This window comes from Staurois parvus, unplaced genomic scaffold, assembly GCF_062004578.1.
Source record: "Staurois parvus isolate SC_StPar_1 unplaced genomic scaffold, SC_StPar_1.0 ptg000090l, whole genome shotgun sequence".
Classification (NCBI taxonomy): domain Eukaryota; kingdom Metazoa; phylum Chordata; class Amphibia; order Anura; family Ranidae; genus Staurois; species Staurois parvus.
The window spans coordinates 18,260,909-18,287,173 of record NW_028317886.1 but is presented as its reverse complement, the minus strand read 5'-3'; the positions used below and the strand labels follow the sequence as shown (position 1 = coordinate 18,287,173).

Genomic DNA, 26,265 nt, shown 5'->3' with positions numbered 1-26,265 from the left:
TTTATCCGATTAATGGAAACAATAATCGGCCAACTAATCGACTCTGAAAATAATCGTTAGTTGCTGCCCTACAAGAAACCCAGCCTCACGGGATAATAATGTTAAAGAAATGTCTTGAATGGGTTCAAATGGGGAGTTTCTATAACACTGACAAAACCAGGTTTAAAGTGAAGTGGAGGCCGAACTCGAAGAGCAACTTGTATAAACCCTAAATGAAAGTACAAATTAATTATATAGTAGAAAGAGGATGCTGAAAAACAATAGACAAGGCAGATATCTGACCTTTGATGGTGCTAAAGGCTAAACATTGTACTATCCCCAGCTGAAGAAAGGAAAGAATGCGGGCCATCAAAAAGGTATGGGGAAAAACCCCAAAGTATCACACCATCAAAGAATAAGCCTTCAACTTATGATGATAAATCTCCAGATTTACAAGCTCCTAACATGGTCAGGATAACAGAACCTGCAATGACTCTGTCTCTCAGGACCTGGGTTTCAATGGTCAAACTGTCAAAGAGGGCAACTGAGAAGCAGGGTGGAAAAATGTTCCCTGAAATAACAGATCTGGTTAATATGGCAGAGGCAACAGATTGCCAGCTAACAAACAAAAGAGGTTGGCGTATCACACTCTGCAAGGCCAATTTTGGCGTTATAAGAATCACTGGAACACCCTTGCTTTTGATCCTGTGAAGCAGATGAGGTAGCAGCTTCAGTGGAGGAAAGGCATAGATCAGGGATTATTGATCCCAAGGTGCCACCAAGACGCTGCATTTACTGATGGATTTCCTGCCCTGGAGACAAATCTTTTCAGCTTCTAGCTAAACCAAGAGGCTAACAGATCCACATCTGGCATCTCCCTTTGCACACATACATCTCAAAAACCACCTGAAGGAGAGACAGTTTTTCTAGGTCTAGGTGTTGTCTGCTGAGGAAATCCACTTGCCAATTTATCACCCCAGGAATGTGCACCGCGGAGACCACTGGAACATGAAGCTCCACCCAGGGCAAGTTAGACTCTACCTGTCACTGCAACAACACTCATGGTATACCCCTGATTATTGATGTAAGCCACTGCTGTGACATTGGCCAACTGAACCTGAAACCACTTGACTGATCAGAAAGTAGGTCTAATAAAAATATGACAAGATGAATATCTCCCAACTCCAAGATTTTGATTGTACGTTTGGATTCCTCTGTGGGCCAACAACCCTGAACAGACAAATGGTCCAGAATTCTGCCACAACCCAGAAGGCTGGTGTCCTTTGTGATAATCCTCCAATATAAGAGAAGAAATCACTTTCCCTTTGACAAGGCAGTGGCAGAAGCCACTGTGACAGAGACATCTTGGTACAGTTACTCTGACCATTTTGTCCAGAGAGAGTGGACTTTACCCATGCTGTGAGAATGTTCCAATGTAAATCCTGGAATGGATATGAGCAAAAGAAGCCACCCTGAAGGTGGATACCACAAATCCCAGTGCTTGCATATAGCTCTGTGGGGAAGACAAACAATGGAATTGAAGTTGTCAAACCTGACCCTGCAGTTCTGTCAGCTTCTCCTGGGAATGGAAGACTTTGGCTTGAAAGGTATCCATGACAAGGCCCAAGTATTCCAAGAGATGCAATGGAATTAGAGACAACTTCTTCATGTTTAGGATCCATCTGAAGTCCTCCAAGGTTCACAGCATAACTGACACATTAGACTCCAAGGTCAGAGAGGTCTGTATGCAAAGCAGCAGAATGTCCAACTACAGTCAGGTCCATAAATATTGGAACATCGACACAATTCTAACATTTTTGGCTCTATACACCACCACAATGGATTTGAAATGAAACAAACAAGATGTGCTTTAACTGCAGACTGTCAGCTTTAATTTGAGGGTATTTATATCCAAATCAGGTGAACGGTGTAGGAATTACAACAGTTTGCATATGTGCCTCCCACTTGTTAAGGGACCAAAAGTAATGGGACAGAATAATAATCATAAATCAAACTTTCACTTTTTAATACTTGGTTGCAAATCCTTTGTCTTCAGCAAGTGAAATGCATGCTCAATCGGATTCAGGTCAGGTGATTGACTTGGCCATTGCATAACATTCCACTTCTTTCCCTTAAAAAACTCTTTGGTTGCTTTTGCAGTATGCTTTGGGTCATTGTCCATCTGCACTGTAAAACGGCGTCCAATGAATTCTGAAGCATTTGGCTGAATATGAGCAGATAATATTGCACGAAACACTTCAGAATTCATCCTGCTGCTTTTGTCAGCAGTCACATCATCAATAAATACAAGAGAACCAGTTCCATTGGCAGCCATACATGCCCACGCCATGACACTACCACCACCATGCTTCACTGATGAGGCGCTATGCTTAGGATCATATGAGCAGTTCCTTTCCTTCTCCATACGCTTCTCTTCCCATCACTCTGGTACAAGTTGATCTTGGTCTCATTTGTCCATAGGATGTTGTTCCAGAACTGTGAAGGCTTTTTTGGATGTCGCTTGGCAAACTCTAATCTGGCCTTCCTGTTTTTGAGGCTCACCAATGGTTTACATCTTGTGGTGAACCCTCTGTATTCACTGTGGTGAAGTCTTCTCTTGATTGTTGACTTTGACACACATACACCTACCTCCTGGAGAGTGTTCTTGATCTGGCCAACTGTTGCGAAGGGTGATTTCTTCACCAGGGAAAGAATTCTTCGGTCATCCACCACAGTTGTTTTCCGTGGTCTTCCGGGTCTTTTGGTGTTGCTGAGCTCAGCGGTGCGTTCCTTCTTTTTAAGAATGTTCCAAACAGTTGTTTTGGCCACGCCTAATGTTTTTGCTATCTCTCTGATGGGTTTGTTTTGTTTTTTCAGCCTAATGATGGCTTGCTTCACTTATAGTGACCGCTCTTTGGATCTCATCTTGAGAGTTGACAGAAACAGATTCCAAATAGCACACTTAAAATGAACTCTGGACCTCTTATGTGCTCATTGTAATTGGGATAATGAGGGAATAACACACACCTGGCCATGGAACAGCTGAGAAGCAAATTGTCCCATTTCTTTTGGTCCCTTAACAAGTGGGAGGCACATATGCAAACTGTTGTAATTCCTACACCGTTCACCTGATTTGTAAATACCCTCAAATTAAAGCTGACGGTCTGCAGTTAAAGCACATCTTGTTCGTTCCATTTCAAATCCATTGTGGTGGTGGTGTATAGAGCCAAAAATGTTAGAATTGTGTTGATGTCCCAATATTTATGGACCTGACTGTATCTGACAATTACAATTACAATACCTTTCAGATGAAGAAGCCCCAGAACTGGAATGAGGACCTTTGTGAATACACTGGAGCCAAGGCACGGCAGAAGGTAAGAACCACAGACTGATAGCAGTGCTTGCTCACAGCAAAATGAAGAAAATGTTGGCAACCTGGAATAAAAAGTATGTGCACAAACTCATTTCTTGTGTCGATGATCAGTCTCTGTACTGAAGGGAGGTAATAACTGAACAAATAGATTCCATGCTTGAGGACGTACAAAAGTGTTGAGCTCCTTTAAATCCAGGATGAAATGGAGGCCTCTTTTGGGTTTGTGACTGTAAACAAGTTAGAGTAAAAAACCTTGAAACCTTTCGGTTAAAGGAAAAACAACTCCCTAATAAGACAATCCTTGAACAGCTGAAAACAGGTCTATCTAACTATGCTGAGAGGTGCAAATAAAAATCGTGGAGAAAAAAGACCAAATTTTATCTTGTAACCTGACCTTCCACAACCAAGTGTCTGATATGCAAGCTTTCTAAATCTCAGCAATACAAATCAGATGTCCCCCCACCTTAGGTGGAGCTGGTGGGGAAGACCAAACTGAAGTGGATTTAGCTGCAGGTTTTGAGGTCTGGGACTGCTATGGGCATCTGAAAGATCCAGAAGTTGAAAAGGTGGAGGAAGATTTGTGAGTAACTGTAACCTGACCTAAAGGAATGTTTTGATGCAGGATAAGAAGGTGATGATTTTTCATTGCTGAACTTTATGTTTCCGCATCTGAGGTAAGTGATCATTCTTACCCTTCTCAACTTGTTTCCTCCAGCAAAGTCCAAAGACCATGAAGGGCAGTTGTAGCAAGCCCTACTTAACCTGTGGATCCCCTGACCAGCACTCAGGTTTACACTCATGCGGACTGTGTTGTGCAGGTTGGGCAGCCCATTTATTTCATTAGGACACACACACCATGCGGTTTTTGTGTGTGAAAATGTGGGTTTTTTTGCCAATGCATGGTGGTGCCGTTAAGAATTAATAGCACTCCGTACATCTGCTAAACTTGTGTGTCGGGAATGCATGCAATTGTGTGCACATTTCCGGAATGCAATAGTGTGAATTTTTGCTCTGAAAATTTGAACCAAAGTAAGGGATACCAGAGATAAAACACAGGAGTATTTAGTACTGCAGTAAGTTCAGCTGTATGAGCACCAAGTTTAGGAAATGTAGTAGATTAAGGAACAATGGAATCCTCTACATTTAAAGTGGAACACACAGCCTCAATTAAAAACAAAACTGTTTCAGGAAGGGGCTACATCATTTTCCAGGGAAGGAAGAGACTCAAGAGGCGGTTTAGTAAAACTGGAGCACGCAAAATCGAATGCAGCTCTTCATAGAGCCAATCAGCTTTCAGGTTTAAGGCTAGGTTCACATCTGTGCAGGTGGTGCCGCTGTGGATCCGCATGAAAATCTGTGCAGCTGCACCACCCGCACAGAGAAATGCGGACCCGCGGGCCGTGCCATTAGTTCTAATAGCACGTCGCCCGCACTGGAAAACGGAAGCGTACTGGGAACTGAGGTTCCCGTGCGGGCTGCATTTTCGGAAGACGTGGAGGGACTTCTTCCCTGTGTGTCACAGGGCACGGGCGTCCATTCAAATGAATGGGCTCTCCTGCCCACACAAAACGTGGCCCGCACGGCCGCATATACAGTATGTGAACCGGGGCTTATTGTCAAAGCTAAATTGAACAAGCTGAAGTTAGAAGTTGATTGGCTACCATGCACAGCTGCACCAGATTCTGAGTGCTCCAGTTTTAGTAAATCTCCCCTTCAGAGTCTCTGTCAGACCAAAAAAATATTAGGAATCTTTTAATCAGAGGCTGCTATAGAATGAAACTGCAGGTGTTTTTTTTTAACCCTTGTGAGCAGGAGGAGCAACAAGTTTCTCCAACTGAGACATGAAACCTTCCACAACAGAAACAAAATAGCCTTAGTGAGAAAGGTAGAGGGAGAAATTCCCAATAAAGTGGAAATTGCAGAACTAGTTGTTGACAATGACTTTTCAGACTTGTTTGAAGTACATTCTGCACATTCCATTCCTGAACCAAGCTCCGCCTTACAACTATTACAAACAATGTCAGAAGTGGTCAATCCAACGGTATCCTTCCTCAGCTTGGTAACAGACATGTTGCTACTATAAAAAGGTGTATGAACCTTTGAGAAGGAGCTAGCAGTCCCCTCAACAATACTCACAAACCCTGGTGTACCAAGGGTTAAACAGAGGCTCGGTGCTACTTGTCACTGAAGGCAGCAGTAGAAAGTAAAGTGAAGCCTGTGTTTAAACTTGAAAACATAGGGCAATGGACCAAAGAAGAGAGCAGCTTCTGTCCTTCAGAGAGCAGCATCCACCATTTATTGACATTTAGACTTTAGTCTTAGTTTTTAATTTAAGATAGCACTTTTTCCTCTAGTATGGTCTTCACAAGAGCTGGGTCCGTCCGTCCTTTTGAAGCCTTTTGAACTAAGCCTATGAGCTTATTCAGAACCTTAAGGTTTCCTTGTCTTATGGCAGCAATCTAGAAGTAAGGACAAAAAGTCAAAAGTGATAATCAGAAAAAAGCAGGGTGTAATTTATTTTCACAATTTTTTATATTTTTTGTACATTGATCCTTCTTCTGAGACTTTTGTTTACTACTCATTCACAGAATTCTATGCCAATTAAAATGATGAAACATACTGCGAAATGTCGCCAAACCAAAATATAAGCAAATCTATGGTCAAAAAGTAAAATTATATATTTATTTCACATTGTATTTTAATTATTTCTAGCCTACTCAAATTAATCTGAAGTCCTGAAGTTTGTAAATACACATTTACTTCCTTGAATTCTGTGGCACATATTCACTATGCCCTGTGAGTAGGCACTGATGTGTCACAGAATTCACAGAGCCTGCCTTCTGAGCAACAGAGGTGCTGAGAGGAGGAGTTTCAGAAGGCAGAGTCAGTACAGGAATCACTGCCTGCAGTCAGCAAGGTACCATGGTAAATGTTCTCAGAAATTGAAAATAAAAAGCAGAGGAGAAATTTAAAAACATGTAAGGAATTCATGAAGTTAATGAAAGAGATGGCCAGCAGGCAAGCAGCATTCAAAATATGAAAAAAAAAAAAAGTTTTCAAATAAGTTTATGTTGGATTGGTAAAACTAATTACTGTTTGTATTGATAATATATTTGTTATAAAATGAATGTGTATGCTGCAACTATAAAACTGATAGATCAGGACTGGGGGTAGGTTGATTTAATGGAACAGTCAAAAACAAGCGTATTTACCCTTATTTAGTAAATTAATGCAGTAAACCACTGTAATCTGAAAACATTGCTTAACTGATCTGAATATAGGTAAGTGAAACTTATTGGTTACTATGGATTAATACACTGCATGTCCTGCTGCTTTACTGAAAAAGCCCAATGGAGCGACCTCTTGGATTTATAGTTACACAGTTCCCAGTGTTCTGTATATTTACGTGTACAATGACCTCCTCTGTGCCACTCTCTGCCCAAGAATAACTCTGTACATTCCTGACTGGCAGCACATTAAGTAAGTCAACTTCTTGGGAGTATGTTCCATGCTGCTTACGGGGTGGTGATGTCACTACTTGTATACAGTGCCTTGAAAAAGTATTCATACCCCTTGTAATTTTCCACATTTTGTCATGTTATAACCAAAAACGTAAATGTATTTTAAAAGGATTTTATGTGATAGACCAACACAAAGTGGCACATAATTCTGAAGTGGAAGGAAAATGATAAATGGTTTTCAAACTTTTTTACAAATAAATATCTGAAAAGTGTGCTGTGCATTTGTATTCAGCCCCCTGAGTCAATACTTTGTAGAACCACCTTTTGCTGCAATTACAGCTGCAAGTCTTTTTGGGTATGTCTCTACCATATTTGCACATCTAGAGAGTGAGATTTTTGCCCATTCGTCTTTGCAAAATAGCTCAAGCTCTGTCAGATTGGATGGAGAGTGTCTCTCAACAGCAACTTTCAAGTCTTGCCACAGATTCTCAGTTGGATTTAGGTCTGGATTTTGACTGGGCCATTCTAACACATGAATATGCTTTGATCTAAACCATTCCATTGTAGCTCTGGCTGTATGTTTAGGGTCGTTGTCCTGCTGGAAGGTGAACCTCTACCCCAGTTTCAAGTTTTTTGCAGACTCTAACAGGTTTTTTTTTTAAGATTGCCCTGTATTTGGCTCCATCCATCTTCCCATCAACTCTGACCAGTTTCCTTGTCCATGCTGAAGAAAAGCATCCCCACAACATGATGCTGCCACCACCATGTTTCACGGTGGTGCAGTGTTAGTTTTCTGCCACACATAGTGTTTTGTTTTTAGGCCAAAAGTTCAATTTTGGTCTCATCTGACCAGAGCACATTCTTCCATATTTGCTGTGTCCCCCACATGGCTTCTCGCAAACTGCAAACTGGACTTCCTATGCCTTTCTTTCAACAATGGCTTTCTTCTTGCCACTCTTCCATAAAGGCCAAATTTGTGGAGTGCAGAACTAATAGTTGTCCTGTGGACAGATTCTCCCACATGAACTGTGGATCTCTGCATTTCCAAAGTTACCAAGGGCCTCTTGGCTGCTTCTCTGATTAATGCTCTCCTTGTCCAGCCTGTCAGTTTAGGTGGTGCCATACTCTTTCCATTTTTTGTCTACTGGATTGAACAGTGCTGTTCAAAGCTTGAGATGTTCAAAGCTTGGGATATTTTTTTATAACCTAACCCTGCTTTACACTGCTCCACAACTTTATCTCTGACCTGTCTGGTATGTTCTTTGGCCTTCATGATGCTGTTTGTTCACTAATGTTCTCTAACAAACCTCTGAGGGCTTCACAGAACAGCTGTTTTTATACTGAGATTCAATTACACACAGGTGGACTCTATTTACTAATTAGGCGATTGGGTCCACTAGATTTTAGCTAGGGGTATCAGAGTAAAGGGGGCTGAATAAAAATGCACACCACACTTTTCAGATATTTATTTGTAAAAAATGTTAAAAAACATTTATCATTTTCCTTCCACTTTACAATTTTGTGCCACTTTGTGTTGGTCTATCACATAAAATCCCAATAAAATACATTTACATTTTTAGTTGTAACATGACAAAATGTGGAAAATTTCAAGGGGTATAAATACTGTTTCAAGGCACTGTAGCTTAATGTATTGAGCCTTACAGCCATGGAATCAAAATGGAGCCAGATCTCCCAGCAGTCAGCTTCATTTGCATGGTTGTTTGTTTCTTTCATGCAGAGGATTATACAAATAAAGAAAGTTATATGCTACATACAGTACATTTAATATTAGGCACCGTTTACTATACCAATAATATCAACAGGTTCTCTTTACCTTTTGCAGACATGTACATTTCTTACAGAATAAGCACAATTATATATTAAGAACTCTTTAGATTTATCTCTCTGTCTAGACATATTTCTTTTTTGGAAATAAAGTGCAATCATTTATGAAACATAACGGTTCAATACCTCTATACTGTGGTCATCCAAAATCTTTTGACAGATGTCCTCTAGCTGTCTCCTATCAAGAAGTCCTAGGTTCTTCTCCTTCATGAACTGTGTTGGGGTCTTATTTACTCCCTTGCAGAGCTCCTGGAACACCTGCAGTCCAGTACATGAAAACAGACTTTAAATGAAGCCATAATCCTCTCTCCCGGGCTTTCTTTGACTGATGCTTATTTGATTAAAATGAGATCGCAGATTTTCCACTTTGCTGTATTTCTAATGCATGATCTAACAATTGCCCTTGTACTAATGAGACGACTGAAGAGGCTTGATAACGTAATTAAGTTTCAGATTAAATGAAAAAAAGTCTTAATTGCTTTTAGCATCAACAAAATACAGTCAACTTGAACTGGAGATTACTAAATACAACAAAAAGTAAGAAAGTTCTGTGGGATCAGCAGCTGAAACAATGTAACAGTAATTTACCTTTCGTTCCCATTTTGGCCTTATTAAATATGGAAGAAACCTATGAAAACACCATCAGCTCATTTGTACACTGCATATACATATTTCTGCGTAAGTCAATTACTAAGCACATGTTCAATTATTTAAATCAATGAGGAAAAAAGATAGGGAAGACTGAAAAGAGACATTGTGATCTACAAAGTAGAGTGGATTGCAGAAGGCAGCAGGTGGGAGAAGTAGAGTGGGATAATGCTAAGGGCTCAAGTACATGGGGCGTTTGGAAAACTCTTCTGAACAATGGAAACTGAGTGCTGGAAAACGGAGGTTAAAAAACGTCTGTTTAGCCACGTTTGCATACCGCATTTATGCGTGTTTGCGTTTAGAAGCGTTTTTAAAAGATAACCTCAGGAGACCTTCCCAAATGCCCAGAATGCACTGAAAAATAGTAAAAAATTAACTATCTCAGGCATTTTGAGTGGAATAGAGAGAGCAGAAGCAGAGAGAGCAGTATGTGTTGAGATTACCTGTATTTTCTGGTTTTATTCACTATGGATCCCATAATGAGCATAATGCAGCACATTCTACCATTTTTTCCTTTGCATGAAACCTGAAACTGACTGCGCTGGTGTACTAAGTCCATTTGAATACATGGAAAATGCTTTGCATGCATTTCTGATGATGAAAAAAGGCTCTGGACAGCATCTGGACATGGAACAGCTAAAAACCGCTTCTAAACGCAAATGCTTATAAAAGTGGTTAACCGTTAAGCGTTTGAAACGCCGGTAAAATCTACTCCTGAACATAAGTTTTGGTGCGTTTAAAAAATGACTGTAAACTCAACTGCCTGTAAATGACTGTTAATGACGATGTGTACATGGACACACAGGAAAACATTAGGGAGAGTTCAGGGGCTGCTGAAAAAAACGCTGAACAGCTCCTGAATGTCAGTTTTGCAGCTGCAGTGGACATGAGCCCTAAAGCATGATTTCCCTCCTGTCTTTGTTATCACTAGGTGCAACCTATGAGAAACCCTATTTCAGGGAGTGATGAGAAGGAACTAAAGCACAACTCTATTAGTTACTGAGGCATTCATACTGCAGCCCAAGCTCTGTGCTTACAAACTGCTGCATGCAGCAAAATAGTTTACCATCAGACGTAGTGAAAGGCAACCTTGAAGGAGGAAAAATCCTGGCCATAAGTCTTAGAGACCAAACATTACTGAGTTATAACTAAGGCCATTTTGGGCTGAAACATGTCAGATTTCCCTGTAGGGCTGTGGTTTTACACTTATGTATCATTAAAAGATATGACTTTTCACAATTAAATGTTCCATGAAGTGGTCTATTTATTACTAATACCAACATTTATAACGGCCAAAAAACATAAATCAGGCCTTAATGCCTTCGATATATAGAGATAATATATTCCTTTGCCATCCCTATAACATCCATTAATCGAGTTGGTTCTTCAACTTTTGGATTCTCTAGGAGCACTGTGAGAGGCTGGGTCAGCTTTCCATATAATATATGCGGAAAGGTTTATTGTACTTCTCTGTTCTACATAGAAAAGAATTACTGGCACCCATGCACACAACCATTTATTATCCATATCCATTGAATTATAACACATGGAAGCAATCATGAGATGAAACATTATGCATTTGCCCATGTTTTGCCTTCACTATCAATATTTACAAGGTACAAGTAGGTAGGTTGTGGGTTGTAGTCTGTAGGTTTCCAACTCTGTTTCCAACCTGCAAAATGCATAATGCAGGGGTCAGAAGAGAGGTATTTCCTTCAAGATAGGCTCTCTTAAAACATCTAATGGGAACTGCAAATGTTTCTTCCTTCCAGAGAAATAGTCTTGATTTCAACTGACCAAACTCATCTGGTACATATTGATTTCAGATCGTCTTTCTCATTCGCTTGTCTAATGACTTTCCGCAGAGACAGCTAAACACACATCAGTTATGAAGAAGGGAGATCTGCTAGAACTAAAATGAAAAATTCGTCACCTCTCATCTAAATGTCAGATTTCCTCTAAACAGGTTAGCCAGCACAGTGTAAAGAAATCTGGCATACAGTAAGCATGGTAGAAATATAGAATACTAAAACACATTATTATGAGGAGTCATTGAAGCAGGGGCCATCTACTGTTCCTATATATTTACAGAACTAAATGTCAGCTGTGTCTTCCTGTTGCCTGTTATAAAAGAGCCTGCGTAAACACTATTTTTGAACAACTGATCATAAGGAGTTCTGAGACAACATCACTATACTGCCGCCTGCAGGAGAATTTGATACTAGGAAAACAAAAAGCTGTTTGTCAGCCAGGAATAACCTCTCCCACTCCCATTACACTTCAGTTTTATGGACAAACAGTAAAAGGAGTGGATAATTAAACACTTGTCGCCCCGCCACAGAACACTTACTGTGGCAGGGGCAGCAAGTGCCGGCATAGTCATGTATTTATACATGACTGGCCTCTTACCAGGTTTGCAGATGACTGTGCAGTTGAGAGGTCTAGTGTTACAAAATCAGCCAAATCATTTGGAGCTCCAGTATGCAAACAGGAAAAGTGCAACCTTGTACCAAAAGGGGTGCCCAAGACTACACCACAGCATCTGTTGAGAGAATCTTCGAGACTAGTGGAAGAAAGGATTTTCCTGATTTCAAGGCCAGAATCATGAGCCACCAGGCTGGTGTTACTGGGTGTCAGGTGAATCGCTCAGTCCAAAGACCCTACTCTCTTGTCCCATGCAGCCAGAATGTTGAGTTGCAACAGCAAATTGAGCATATGTGGCTGACTCAAAGGAGGCCCCAATCAAGCCCAGAACTCTCATTCAAAAGCAGAGAGTTAAGCATCTCCTGGACTCCAGAGCCCAACCATGGAAGCAGAGACTCAGACATTTTTCTTGTAGAAGAAAGAACCCTGACTGAGTGAAAACCTGTAAATACTCCAAGCAATGAGTCAGCTTCAGCACTGACATCTAAAGGTTCAGGAAAATCATCCAAAAAGGATAGGTTACCATGATCTGAACGAACACTGTTACATTGGAGAATGCCAATGCAGAAACCACATTTATGACAATATTCGCCCCTCAGGTGGGTATACTCCCATGTGAGTCTTCAGGAAGAGGATTGTGCCAGCAGGTGCACCCATAATATTCGTAACGTGTGTAATGTGAGCTTCTATTTTTTAAAGAAAAATTAGGAACAGGAAGGAAGGAAAAGAAATAGAAAATAAATATTACAATTAACCTACAGTGGGCACAGCAAAGCTTAACAGGTTGAACATGTTGAGAATTCCTGCTGTCTCCAGTAAGACATCTGTGAAGAGATGTGTTAGCATTTCCTGAGTTGTCCAGTATGTCCCTCACTATAGATTTTCCTAATTGGTGATAGCACAGTGCATAGCTATTTGCACTCCGGAGCAAATATGGCCTCCCTAAATTTATTTTTAATGTTCTGTTTATTTAAAATTATTATAAAGTATGTACTCGTTTTGTTGGCTTTGACTTATCACCTTTCCCTCAGCTGGCGTGACTTCATTTTCCAAATGATGTAAAGCTAGAATTGTATTAGACTTATTAATGACTCATTATACTTGTTCTCCAAATGCTGTAAAACAGATTGTAACACAAAGTCTTATTATTTGGGATGCATATTCATCATTCAGCTAATATAATGTCTGATCTCAACAAGAAGACTATAATTGCAGCATGTATCACTGATCTCAGCAATTAAATAACATATTTACCTCAAGCAAAATAAAAGCCAAAAAAAACCCCTACCACTTCAGCACGACCGACTTAGGGAGAAGAAATTATATGAATTATCACATAAAAAATACAGCTGATACTTAAGCAATATATTGCAATAAATATTACACTATTTTTAGCATATTTTTGTTAAAAAGTAATTTCACCTTATATAACTGCAGCAAAACCACCTGGAGATACTTGAAGCTAGACACAACTGTCATGTGTGCAAAAACAAACAGGATACAAAATAATTTATCTAGATTGAACTTTAAGCATAAATGTTTTCAAAAGAAAAGATCACTGATAATAACAACAGCAGGCCCAGCTTAACTACTTGCCGACCACCAATAGTAAATGTACTGCTGGTGGGCAGCTTCCCCAAGGCGCAATCCTGTGAACAGATCACTGTGCTTGGTACCTGGCCACTGTAAGTGGCTGTGGTATCATATGATCACTACGACCAATCATATTGATCACATGATAACATGTAAGCAATACATCATGAAGGGCTTTCATTCATGACAACTTGCTTACTATTGTGATGCAGTGATTGGTCACCAGTGATCCTGTACAAGGTGATAGCTGTGGGCCAATCACAGATTGACAATAGTAAACAATGAGTCATGAATTAAAGGCCTAATCACCCCCCAGAGTAATACAGTGTCACTATTGTGACATTGAACTACTCTGATGACAGTATGTAAAAAAAGACTAACAAAAAGACAAAAAAAAGTAAAAAATTGTTAAAAAATGGAATAAAAAATTATTGTAATCGTGGTTTTTTTTTATATGCTAATCACTGCCACACCAGTCACAGTCATATGATGACGCTGCACTGGTGACAGTATGTTTTCCAAACAATTGTGATAAAAAATTACAACTTCAAAAAACTCCCCATGCCTCCTTTTAAATACCTCGAACTGTCCATTTTCAAAGGGGTAATTTGGGGGTTATTTGTACTGTTGTGGCATTTTAGGGCCTCAAGAAATGAGATAGGAAGCCAGTATATCAGGACTGATCAGTTTTCAAATATATATACACCACAGTTTGTAGACTATAATTTTCACATGGATTAAATAATATACACTGATTTGGTTTATTTTTACAAAAGAAATGTAGCAGATTACATTTTGGCCTAAATTTATGAAGGAAGAATATTTGCTAAATTGTATAACAGAAACTATAAAAAAGTGTTTTTTCTTTTTTCAAAATGTTTGGTATATTTTCATTTATATAACAAAAAATAAAAAAACTCATTGGTGATTAAATACCACCAAAAAAGCTCCGTTTTTGAAAAAAATTATATAAATTTCATTTGGGTACAGTGTTGCATGACTGAGCAATTTCCAGTTAAAATAGCACAGTGATGAATAGCAAAAAAAATGCCCTGGTCATGAAGGGAGTAAAACCTTCTGGAGGTCTCATTCATTACAGCTGGGGGTAAAACCTTCTGAGTCTCATTCATAACAGCTGTGTTTCCTATACAGTGATGCTGCGGTTGGCCCACAGTGATCACATGAGTATCTGGGACACTGACAGCACCCTGTACGATGTGCTTAGCTGTAGCCAATCACAGATCACAAGTAATCACAGCTGTTATGAATGTAACCCATTCATATCAATTCAAGACATTGCTGTTACAGTGATCATCACTGTAACAGCAAAGTGTAAAAAAAATAAATAAATGAGTATATATCCCTGATCACCTCCCAGAGTAGTACAGTGTTAATATGGTGACACTGAACTACTCTGCTGACAGTATATACAAAAAAAAAAAAAAAAAGAAAGAAAAAAGGTTAAAAATGTTTTTTTAAACAATTTTATAAATGTGCATATAACTTCAGTTGCCAGTATTTCTGGATCTACTCCCATTTTTGACACACGTCTGTCAAAATTAATCTCTGATTAATTAGAATTGTTACAATCAAAACAACGGTAGCTCAGCTCTGCAATTCTCTCAGCACAACCATATAAGACAAAAAAGCAGAGAATGTAGCTTCCAAAATCATGCTTTTAGCTATAGGGCCATGGCACTCTTGCAATCCTGTCACTGGCAATAACTTAGCAGCAACAAAGTTGCTAAAGAGGACAGATAAAAACTCTGTTCCAACCAAGACTTGCTCATTTAGTTGTGAATACTGGGGATTATATTTTCGGCCTTTTACAGTGATCCTGTAGCTAGAGGGTTCAAAAGTGCCTCTTTAATCACAGCGCAGCATCAGTGCAGTAATCATATTTGTTCGGGTATGCAGTTTGCATTTATTTTGAGACAATATGTACTAACACAGTACTGTACCTAGTAGAAATTATTATTTTAATGTAAGATTCTGGGCATTTGCATTGTTTCTCTTTTCACATATGGTATATCACAGGCCACGTTGTCTCTGCTCTCTTAGTAATGTTTTCATCTCTGCCGATGTCTTTTTTCAGTAATTGTCAGGTATACATATACTTAATTTTTATGAAATGTATTGCTCAGGTAAATTTGCACTTAAAAAAGATCAAAGACACCAATTACTGCAAAATTAAAAATGTGTCTTTTTAAAGTTGAGCTAAAGAGATATTAAACCCAAAAGCAAATACTTATTATATTGTATATATAATTCTTAGAAGTGATGGCTGCATTTGTTTTCTTTTTTAGACTTTCTTTCTTCTATTGTCATCTGGTGATCTGGCCAATAAATCTGTTGTTTTCAAAAGAAGTTCTCTTACACATGTATCAGTTACAGGGATCAGACAAACCAGGGGTGCTTACAAAGATCAATGTTATTTAAATTATGTAAAACTTTTATCTCAAAAGTACAAAAAACTATTTACTGTAACTGTTTATAACGTGGTAGCTTTAGTTTGGCTTAAAATTGTTAGTGTATTTAAATCTGCTAGTACATCTGACACTGCCCTCTTCTCAGAGTGACAATGCTGCTGACCAAATGTGCCCCTGTGCTCCTTCATTCAGAATGGGGGCACTCTAACATAGGAGATGTGTTATTGGCCAGATTACTAGGTGTAAACAGGGGGAAAGGCCTAATTTGGCCAATAACAAAACAAATTCACATATTCTTGTAAATAACAAAATGAAAATGGCTTTGACATAATCATTGGTACCCCAATCTAATATTTGGGAATATACACTATAATGCCAAAAGTATTGGGACACCCCTCCAAATCATTGGATTCAGGTGTTCCAATCACCTCAATGGCCACAGGTGTATAAAATCAAACAAATAGGCATGCAGCCTACTTCTACAAATATTTGTGAAAGAATGGGTCGCTCTCAGCAGCTCAGTGAATTCAAGCGTGGTCTCGTGATAGGTTCCCACCTGTGAAATAAGTCTATCCATGAAATTTCCTTTCTACTAAATATTCCTGGGAACAACAGCAACTCAGCCATGACGTGTAAGGCCACATAAAATGACAGAGCGGGGTCAGCACATGCTGAAGCACACAGTGAGCAGAAGTCACCAACTGTCTGCAGAGTCAATAACAAAAGACCTCAAAACTTCATGTGGCCTTCAGAGTAGTACAAGAGTGTGTAGAGAGGTTCGTGGAATGGGTTTCCATGGCAGAGCAGCTGGAGCCAAGCCTTACATCACCAAGTGCAAAGCGTCAGATGCAGTGGTGTAAAGCACGCTAAAACTGGACTCTAGAGCAGTGGAGACGTGTTCCCTGGAGTGATGAATCACACTTCTCTGTCTGACAATCTGATGGAAGTGTCTGGGTTTGGTAGTTGCCAGGAAAACGGTACTTGCCTGACTACATTGTGCCAAGTGTACAATTTGGTGGAGGGACGATTAAGGTGTGGGGTTGTTTTTCAGGGGTTGGGCTTGGCCCCTTAGTTCCAGTGAAGGGAACTTTTAAAGCATCAGCATACCAAGATATTTTGGACAATTTCATGCTCCCAACTTTATGGGTACAGTTTGGGGATGGCCCCTTCCTGTTCCAACATGACTGCGCACTAGTACACAAAGCAAGGTCCATAAAGACATGGATAAGTGAGTTTGGGGTGGAGGAACTTGACTGGCTTACACAGAGTCCTGGCCTCAACCCGTTAGAACACCCTTGGGATTAATTAGAGTGGAGACTGCGAGCCAGGCCTTCTTGTCTGACATCAGTGCCTGGCCTTACAAATGCGTTTTTGGAAGAATGGTCAAACATTCCCATAGACACACTTCTAAACTTTGTGGACAGCCTTCCCAGAAGAGTTGAAACTGTTATAGTTTCAAAGGGTTGGCCAACTCAATATTGAACCCTATGAACTAAGACTGGGATGCCATTAACGTTCATGTGCGTGTAAAGGCAAGCGCCCTGGTACTTTTGGCAATATAGGATACCTTTTTGAGGCAATACCTGCAATCAAGCACTTTCTGAAGCTCTGAATAATTCTTCTACATTTTTATCTAACTGGCGACTGTTCTTGAATAAACTGCTCCAGTTGTCTTAGATTTAATGAGTTCCTTCTACCAGCTGCAAGTTTCAGCTCTTTCGTTAGCTCTTTTCAGGTGTCACAGCAAACAGATTAACCCCGATAACATTTTGGAGCCTCTTACATGTTTCATGATGATTTTTTTTTCTTGCGAACAGAGATGTTGTGACCTACAAAAAAGCCCTAATTTTGCTTTCTCTGTCCAAAGGGTATTCTTTTAGGACAACATGTTACAACTAGCCCCCTTGCATTTTGCAAACTCCAGTCCGGCTTTTATTTTTCAGAACTCTTTCTGGGTCTTCTACCATAAAGGCGACTTTCATTCAGAGACTGACAAGTGGTATGACTGATATTGCACCTTGATGTGGGGATCAGTCAGGATCTGTTTTGATTATTTTCTGGGTTCTTTTTCCACCATTTAGATTATTCTTCTGTTTGATTTGGGGTCCACTTTCTTTTGGTGGCCATGTTCCGGGAGGTTGGCCACCGTTCTATGGACCTTTAATTTCTTGATAACATGATGCTCTTTGCAGATAGTTTTGGAGACTTCATCATACTGGTCTATTACCTTCTGAAACAACTCTCTGCCTTTCATTCTCTTGTTACACATGTTCACTGTACTGCACACCAAGACACATTACTTAGTGAGGACTTTTTATTCAATCAACCTGAGTCACTGATTAAAAGACTGAAGACATCCATTATACTAATTAGAATAAATCTGCCTGCCTGCAAGATCACTAAAATGCCTTTAACCTTCAAGGGGTACCAATAATTATTGATAAATTATCATGTCACTAAATTATATGATCAGGTTTATTAGGCCTCCTTCACACAGATGAATACACGCAGGCAAGCACGGACAGAAGCAAAAATCATACTCTTGCAAATGGGCTGAATGATGATTGTGGGTAGCCATAGCCACTCAAATTGTAAAAAGCAATGACAGGTTGACTGGAGCCACCATTGTCTGCTGATCTTTGCATGTACATTGAGTAGTTACCTGCAGTTAGGGTCAGATGTCTGTCCCTGGATGCATCTGTGTGCAACCAGGATCATTGCTTTAAACAGATGGCTCCTGTCATTCACATACCTTGTAACTACTTATAGTGCCGCTCAAGGTGCTCTGCTAATAAAGAATCTGGTGTCTCACAGCAGGGTGCAGGCTGTTTTTTGCTTGATGCAGAAAGCAGTGAAGCTTGAGGGGATGAGAGGCATCGCACACCACTAGCTCAACAGGTAAAGAGGAATGTGAATGGCCCCAGCCTTGAACTCCTAACCCATGTCCCTCTGATACATTTTGCATCACCTACTGGGCTTAGTCATAGAGGTCCTCTATGATTAAGCTACAGTGGGTGGGGTGAAATTCATCGGAGGGGCATGGCTTAGGAGGAGTCCCAGGCTGAGGCGATTGAAATTCCTCTCCAACTGTTGATCTAGTGGTGTCCCTCATCCCCTTGTCATCATAGATATATTAGCTCCTATCACTGCTTTAAACAGGCTGAGCGACCAGAGATGTCCACAACCACCTATACATTGAATCTTCCTGTCTGTGTGTATTCATCCATGTAAAAGAAACCTATTAAAATACTTTAAAAAAAATATTTTTTAGTTTTAGAGCATGAATGCATTAGACCCTTTTTTGTTTTTATTGTCTGTGTCCCCACTGGAGAAATTCAACTATTTGTATTGGTGACCATTGTCACAGAGACAGAAAGTTAGGGGAAATAAAAAATATGTCACCAGAGCAAGGGGTGAGGAAAAATCTTCCATCTGTTCTTTTGACAACTCTCTACAACAGGAACTTTGTTTTGTTTTGGATTTTTGAGAGAAACTATGTGATCTTTTCTTGGGCATGCAGGAAGAACAAACAAAGAAACAGACTGGAGAATTGCAGTAACAGACTTCAGGTAATGCCTGATAGCACAAACCACATCCAAGGTACTCCTCTGCATCTGAGGCTTAGACAAAAAAAAAAGGAAATGCAATGTTATGGTTGAGATGGAACAAAGAAACTATCTTAGGAAAAAAGGACAGCTGGGGCTGTAGGACCACCTTGTCACTGAAAAACCAGGAAAAGTTCTTCACAGGAAGACCAGTCAATTCCAAAATGCTGTGAACCAAAGTAATGGCAACCAAAAAAATAATCATGTGATAAATAAGGCCTAAAGAAATATTTTGGATAGGATCAAACAGCAATTTCTGCAATACAGAAAGTACTAAGTTGATGTCCCATGGAGTCAATAGTGTCTTAACCAGTGGAAAAATATGCTTGATACCTAGTACAACGGCATGAACCAGGGAATCTGAATTCATATGTTTCTGAAAGAGGCCTGCCAAAATGGAAATCTGACCCTTGTCCCAATCCCAGACTAACTCTAAACTGCAGCAAATCCAGGATGTGGCCGTTACATACTTGCAAGAATGAAATCCATTAGCCTCACTACAAACAAAATAAGATTCCCAAGTAAATTTTCCTTCAAGTCACCTTCAAAGATTTCAGTAGGGTTGGAATGCCCGAATCAAAGTCTCCCTTGTCTCTAAAGACTGGGGCTTCAACAACAATGCCATTAAAGCCTGCAACTATGAAGCAGGATGGAAGATCAGACCTTGTTTCAGGAGGTTGAGATGATCCGAAAGGGTTCAAAGGTAGTCCGCTGACATGTTCTCAATGTTGGAGTACCAAGTTCCCTGGAGCCAAGCTGGGTAATCAGAATCACCAGAATCCCTTCCACTTGAATTCTTCAAAGCAGATGAGGTACAAGCTGCAACAGCGGGAAGGCACAGATTAGGAAGATCTAGTCCCACAGTGTTATCACAGCATCTACTGTGAATACTTGAGGTTTTTACTTCAAGACAAATGTGTCCAGCTTCACACTGAACATGGACATCACAAGAACCACATTAGGGTGCCTCTTCATTGGTAGAGCTCCTCAAACACCTCTGGGAGAACAGCCCACTCCCGGAGACAGTTGCTGATGGCTGAGAAAATACACCTGCCAATTATCTGTGCCTGGCATGCGGACAGTGCTGAAACATGGAGTTTCTCCAGACACAGTATGAGGTCAACTTCCTCTTGGCAGCCTGACTGTTGGTGTCTCCTTGATGATTTATGTATGCCAGTGCCATGGCACTGTCTGACTTACAGGCAGGCCCTGCAGCTACACTGACCAATGTAGCAGGGAAGGCAAATCGCTCTAGATTCCAGACAATGACCGCTCCTGTGGTGAGCAAGTTCCCTGAATTGAGAGATTATCCACAACACAACCTCAGCCCAGCAGGCTGGAGTCTGTCATTAGGACACACCAGGATAAAGGGAGAAATGATTTCCCATCTCCAGTGTCCTCCAGTCCAGAGACAGTCTCGTGCTGGGGAGTAACATCATTGGAGAATCCAATGACTGTGCCTTCATTTCTCAAGCTATCGAGAGATTCCATTGGAGGGGCCCGAAAAGACACTGGACGAGGACACTACCTCAAGAAGGCTACCATCTTACACATAACCCTTATGCAAAGGCATATTGATGGTTTGATAGCATCTAATCAAGTCCACCTAAGTTCCCAGAGCAAGACACTTTTCCAGAAATATGATCACTTTCTCCTGGATGGTATCCAGGGTCAGACCCAAATATTTCTATCTTTGAATTGGGATTAAGGCTGACTACTGTAAATACAAAACCCATCCAAACCTCACCAAAATGTGCACCATAACAGATATATTGGTCTCTAGAAGTGAAGCAGATTGCTCCCTCAGAAGAAGGTCAATCAGGTGACCTATAACAGGAATACTAAAGGAACGCAAGAGTCCAGTGAGCCAGGACCCTTGATGAACACTCTGCAAGGAGTGGACAGGCTGAGTGTCAGAGCCACAAACTGAAGGTGATGATCCTCCACCGCAAGATAGATTGTAAGGTATAGACAAGCATCTATTATATCCACTAATGCCAGGAAAATATCTCTTTCTCCTGCATTTTTGGCACTCTGAGCCTTCTGGACACTTGGGGTGGGTGGCTGAGAAGCTGTTACAGTGAAAATAAACAACATAAAACTATTAAAGGCCACAATAAACATTTTATCTTATACTTCCTTAAGTGAGAGAGAGATAAGACAAAAGGGTGATACAGCCAGTGCACTCATCATTCCATGCTGCAGCACCCTCTGAGGCGGGGTCAATCTTCACCCATCATGGTGGGCTCTGCTACAAGGGCATTTAGGGATTCAACTGCCCAGCTGGGGATCACTGCCCTGGACCTGTATAGCAAGCCTCAAAACACTCACTCCCTAGTTATTTCCACTCGCCAAATGCGAGCAGGCGAGTGGAAACAACGTGGGGGCGAGTGTTCCCAGGTGCCACTTCGGAAGGGGGGGGGGGGGCAGGCACGGCTGGCAGCACTAATAAAGAATATGGGAGGGAAACATTAAGAAAGTCCAGTGCTTCAGCAGTGGTAACTACTGTTGACAGTCCTCGCCTCTCTCCCTGCTCTGTAGCTGCAGCTGTGGAAGAGGAGAATAAGGGGCTGTCAGCCCACTTTACTATTTGGGCCTCTCCACGGCCACCTGCAGCTTCCTCCACCCCGCCTCAGCTGCTATAGGAGGAAGGCTGCAGAGCTACTATTGGCTACATTTACAATTTTAAAAGCGCAGAACCTAAAGGAGGCACGATGCTGTTGGAAGCTTCACCTACATGGTACATAAACACAACATGATTGCACCCCCCCATCACTACCACCACCAGGAGAGAAAGAGGGCATCTGAATCAGATGAATTGTGCACTGTAAGTCAATATTCTTTCTGTGTCACACCACTGACCTTTGCACTCAGGGCTGCTGTTAGAAACCATGGGGCCCCATACAGCCAACTTGACAGGCCCCCCCCCCAAAAAAAAAAACACAACTTCCTATGCTTTAGATATGAATGAATACAGTGAGTGATCAGTACCAATCACAAATTGTTTTCATTCACGAAAGGAAGGGGCTGGTAAATGTGACATATTTACTGGACTCTTCCCCCACTCTCCATCCTGAAAGCTCCCATTCTGTGCTAGCAGCTGCCAGTGGGAAGCTAGCAGCTGCCAGTGGGAAGCCAGCAGCACTGCGGGGGTATAGGCACTCAAGGGGGCCTGGGCAGCAGGGGGAAACGTATGGTGCACAGTGAAGGTGATGAGTGGGCAGGGGGCAATTATTAAAACCGATTACCTGTATGGACCTCTCTGCAGCAGCTGAAAGCCAGCAGGAGGGAGAGGAGAAGAATCCCGCTTTCAGCTGCTGCATACAGGGGATCGATTCCAGTAATCCCCCATCCCCCCCGCCATGCTGAGCACCCTCCCTGCCCACACCCAGTTCATCTAGCTTGCCTGAGCCCCGTACAGGATGACTGGTGGTACCCCCTCCTCCATGGCCCTGTTTGCACTATGCATCACAGGATTCAAATGAAGCTCTGCTTTGTTTTCCCTTATTGCCACTTTCACCTAAAGAAAGCCTCTTATTTGTGAGTATAAAGATGAAAAAAAAAGCTCCAAGTTTATAAAAGCTTTGAGCAGTTACATTTAATATTTTGTTTCCCTATTGATGTAAAGTGCTTATGTTCCTTTTATGTTTACATTGCATTACTGTATGTTTAGCATTGTTAACTATGTGCCCTCCAGAAGATTTACCCCCCTTAATGACCAGGCCATTTTTTGCTTATCGTCACTGCGCTATTTCAACTGTTAATTGCGTGGTCATGCAATGCTGTACCCAGCAAAAAAAAAAGTATGGCTTTTTTTTCACACAAATAGAGCTTTCTTTTGGTGGTATTTGATCACCAATGTGTTTTTTATTTTTTATATAATTTAGGCCAAAGTGTATTCTGCTATATGTCTTCGGTAAAAAAAAATCCCAATACATGTACCGTATTTTTAGCTCCATAAGACGCACTCCCCCCCCCCCCCCCCAAAAAGGGGGGAAAATGTCAGTGCGTCTTATGGAGCGAATATGGAGCGGCCGGTCCGGTATTTCCACCACCGCCATGTCAGAATACCGGGCCGGCCGCTCAGCTCTGCAGCGGGACCTTATGGAGATGACTGCTGACCTTTGGGGAGGTGGGGAGCGGGTACCTGAATTTGACAGGTACCCGCTCTTACTTCCGCGGAGTTGTTCTTTGACTTTACCTGTTCCTCTATCCAGCGGCCAGCTGTCTTCCCGGCTTCTGTAGTGTGGGCACTGGGCTTGACAGCCGGGTGCCAAGTGCGCATGCGCAAGAAGCGGTGCTTTTTGTGAATGGTAAGGTGGTATCTGGGACACATGACAGATTCCAGAAGCCGCCGGACCAATCACAAAGCGCAAGTGCTTCTCGCTCATGCGCACTGGGCACCCGGCTGTCATGCCGAGCGCTGACACTACAGAAGCCGGGAAGACAGCGCGCGGCTGGATAGAGGAACAGGTAAGATCAAAGAACAACTCCGTGGAAGTAAGAGCGGGTACCTGTCAAATTCAGGTACCTGCTCCCCCCCCCTCCCCAAAGGTCAGCAGTCATCTCCTGTACTGTCCGCAGTCTCTGGTCATCCCTGTACTGTCCGCAGTCTCTGGTCAACCCTGTGCTGTCCGCAGTCTCTGGTCATCCCTGTGCTGTCTGCAGTCTCTGGTCATCCCTGTGCTGTCCGCAGTCTCTGGTCATCCCTGTGCTGTCCGCAGTCTCTGGTCATCTCCTGTACTATGTCTGCAGTCCATTAGTTCAGAATTTTTTTTCCTGTTTTCTGCCTCTAAAACCTAAGTGTGTCTTATGGTCAGGTGCGTCTTATGGAGCGAAAAATACGGTATATTAATTGGTGTGTGTGAAAGTTATAGCGTCTACAAACTATGGTGCAGTGCTCAGCATAAATGAGTACACCCCTTTTGAAAAGTAAGATTTTAACTGCTTTCCTGCTGCCCTATAGCATTTATACTGCTACAGGGCTGCAGGGGTCTGCAAAATTGTGTCAATATACATGATTTTGTATTTCCGGGTAGGGGGCGTGCTCTACCCTATTCGCGGCCTCAGCTGTCAATCACCGGGTCCCGGCCGGTGATTACCGACAGAGGGAGAGAACTGTAAGTAAACAAAACAGTTCTGTCCCCTGACTCTATGCATAGCAGTGTGCATAGAGTGAGGTGCACACACATACACAGCACACTGTAAAACAGCACACAGTTAACCCTTGGATAGTCCCACATGTTAACCTCTTCCTGCTCAGTGCCATTATTACAGTGTCAGTGCTTTTTATTAGCACTGATCACTGTATTGGTGTCACTGGTGATGTTAGTGACACCAAGTCAGTTCCCCACAGTGTCAGAATGCCTGCCGCAGTCCCGCTATAAGTCGCTAATCGCCGCCATTACTAGTGAAAATCGAAAATAACAAAACAAATCCCAGCATATATACCACAGTTTGTAAATGCTATAACTTTCACATAAACCAATTAATTTACACATATTGGGATTTTTTTTTAGCAAAGACGTGGCAGAATACATTTTGGCCTAACTTTATGGCGAAATTAGATTTTTGAAATTTTTTTACTCTACATGTTTAATAGCAAAAAGTAAAAAATATTGTTTTTTTTTCAAAATTGTCAGTCTTTATTATTTTTTTTTATAGCGCAAAAAATAAAAACCGCACAGGCGATCAAATACCACTGAAAGAAAGCTCTATTTGTGGGGAAAAAAGGACGTAAATTTAATTTGGGTGCAGCGTTGCATGACCATGCAATTGTCAGTTAAAGTAACAGTGCAGTAATGCAAAAAATGGCCTGCTCAGGAAGAGGGGTAAATCCTCTGGAGCGCAAGTGGTTAATCAATATCTCAATGAACACAAGGACAATTTCTAAAATTTTGACAAAACTGAGCTTTATAGAACATTTGTTTAGCTCATTACATGAAAGTAAGGTTAATAATGTAACTTAGATTACAAAATCTTCAGTTTTACTCAAATTAGTTGATGCAAAAATGAATACACCCCACAACAAAAACTACTACATCTAGTATTTTGTATGACCTCCATGATATGTAAGGAGAGCACCAAGTCTTCTAGGCATGCAATAAACAAGTTGGTGACATATCGCAACATCTATCTTTTTCCATTCTTCAAGAACAACCACTTTTAGAGCCTGGATGCTGGAAGGAGAATGATGCTCAACTTGTCTCTCCAGAATTCTCCATTAGTGTTCGATTGGGTTCAGATCAGGAGGCACACTTGGCCACTGAATCACTTTCATCTTGTTCTTCTTCAGAAATGCAACAGATGTGTGTTTTGGATCACTGCCATGTTGGAAAAGTGCACGACAACCAAGGGAATGGAGTGATGGTGGCATCTTCTCTTTCAATATAGAGCAGTACATCTCTGAATTCATCATACCATCAATGAAATGCCGCTCCCCAACACCAGCAGCACTCATGCAGCTTCACAGAAGGACACTGCTACCACCATGTTTCACTGTAGGCACCATGCATTTTTGTTTGTACTCCTCACCTTTTGCGATGCCATACAGTTTTGAAGCCATCAGTTCCAAAAACATTTATCTTGGTTTCATCACTCCACAGTACAGCATCCCAGTAATCTTCTTCTTTTTCAGCATGGGCCCTGGCAAATTATAGGCTGGCTTTTTTGTGCATGGGCTTTAGGAGAGGCTTCCTTCGTGGATGACACCCATGCATGCCATTCCTCTGCAGTGTACGTCATATTATGTCACGGGAAACAAACACCCCAGTTTGGCTTCCTACTTTTTTAGCTAACTGCAGTGAACTTGAATGGCAATTTTCTTCAACCCTTCTCATCAGAAGGTGCACCTGTCGAGGTGTTAACTTCCATGGACGGCTAGGATATCTCTGTGAGATGGTTGCAGT

The 26,265-nt window shown here is 41.3% G+C and overlaps 1 protein-coding gene across 1 annotated transcript in view; it reads right to left on the bottom strand.

Annotated features, from left to right (window-relative positions):
- Positions 1-5,625: 5,625 nt before the first annotated feature.
- Positions 5,626-26,265, bottom strand: part of GATB (glutamyl-tRNA amidotransferase subunit B) — a 201,046-nt gene continuing 180,406 nt past the window's right edge. The window contains exons 12-13 of the mRNA XM_089670459.1: positions 8,785-8,916; positions 5,626-5,811 (exon numbers count right to left, since the gene is read on the bottom strand). Coding sequence (XP_089526585.1) covers positions 5,683-5,811; positions 8,785-8,916 — 261 coding nt within the window. The 3' untranslated portion in view covers positions 5,626-5,682. The remainder of the gene's footprint in view (positions 5,812-8,784; positions 8,917-26,265) is intronic.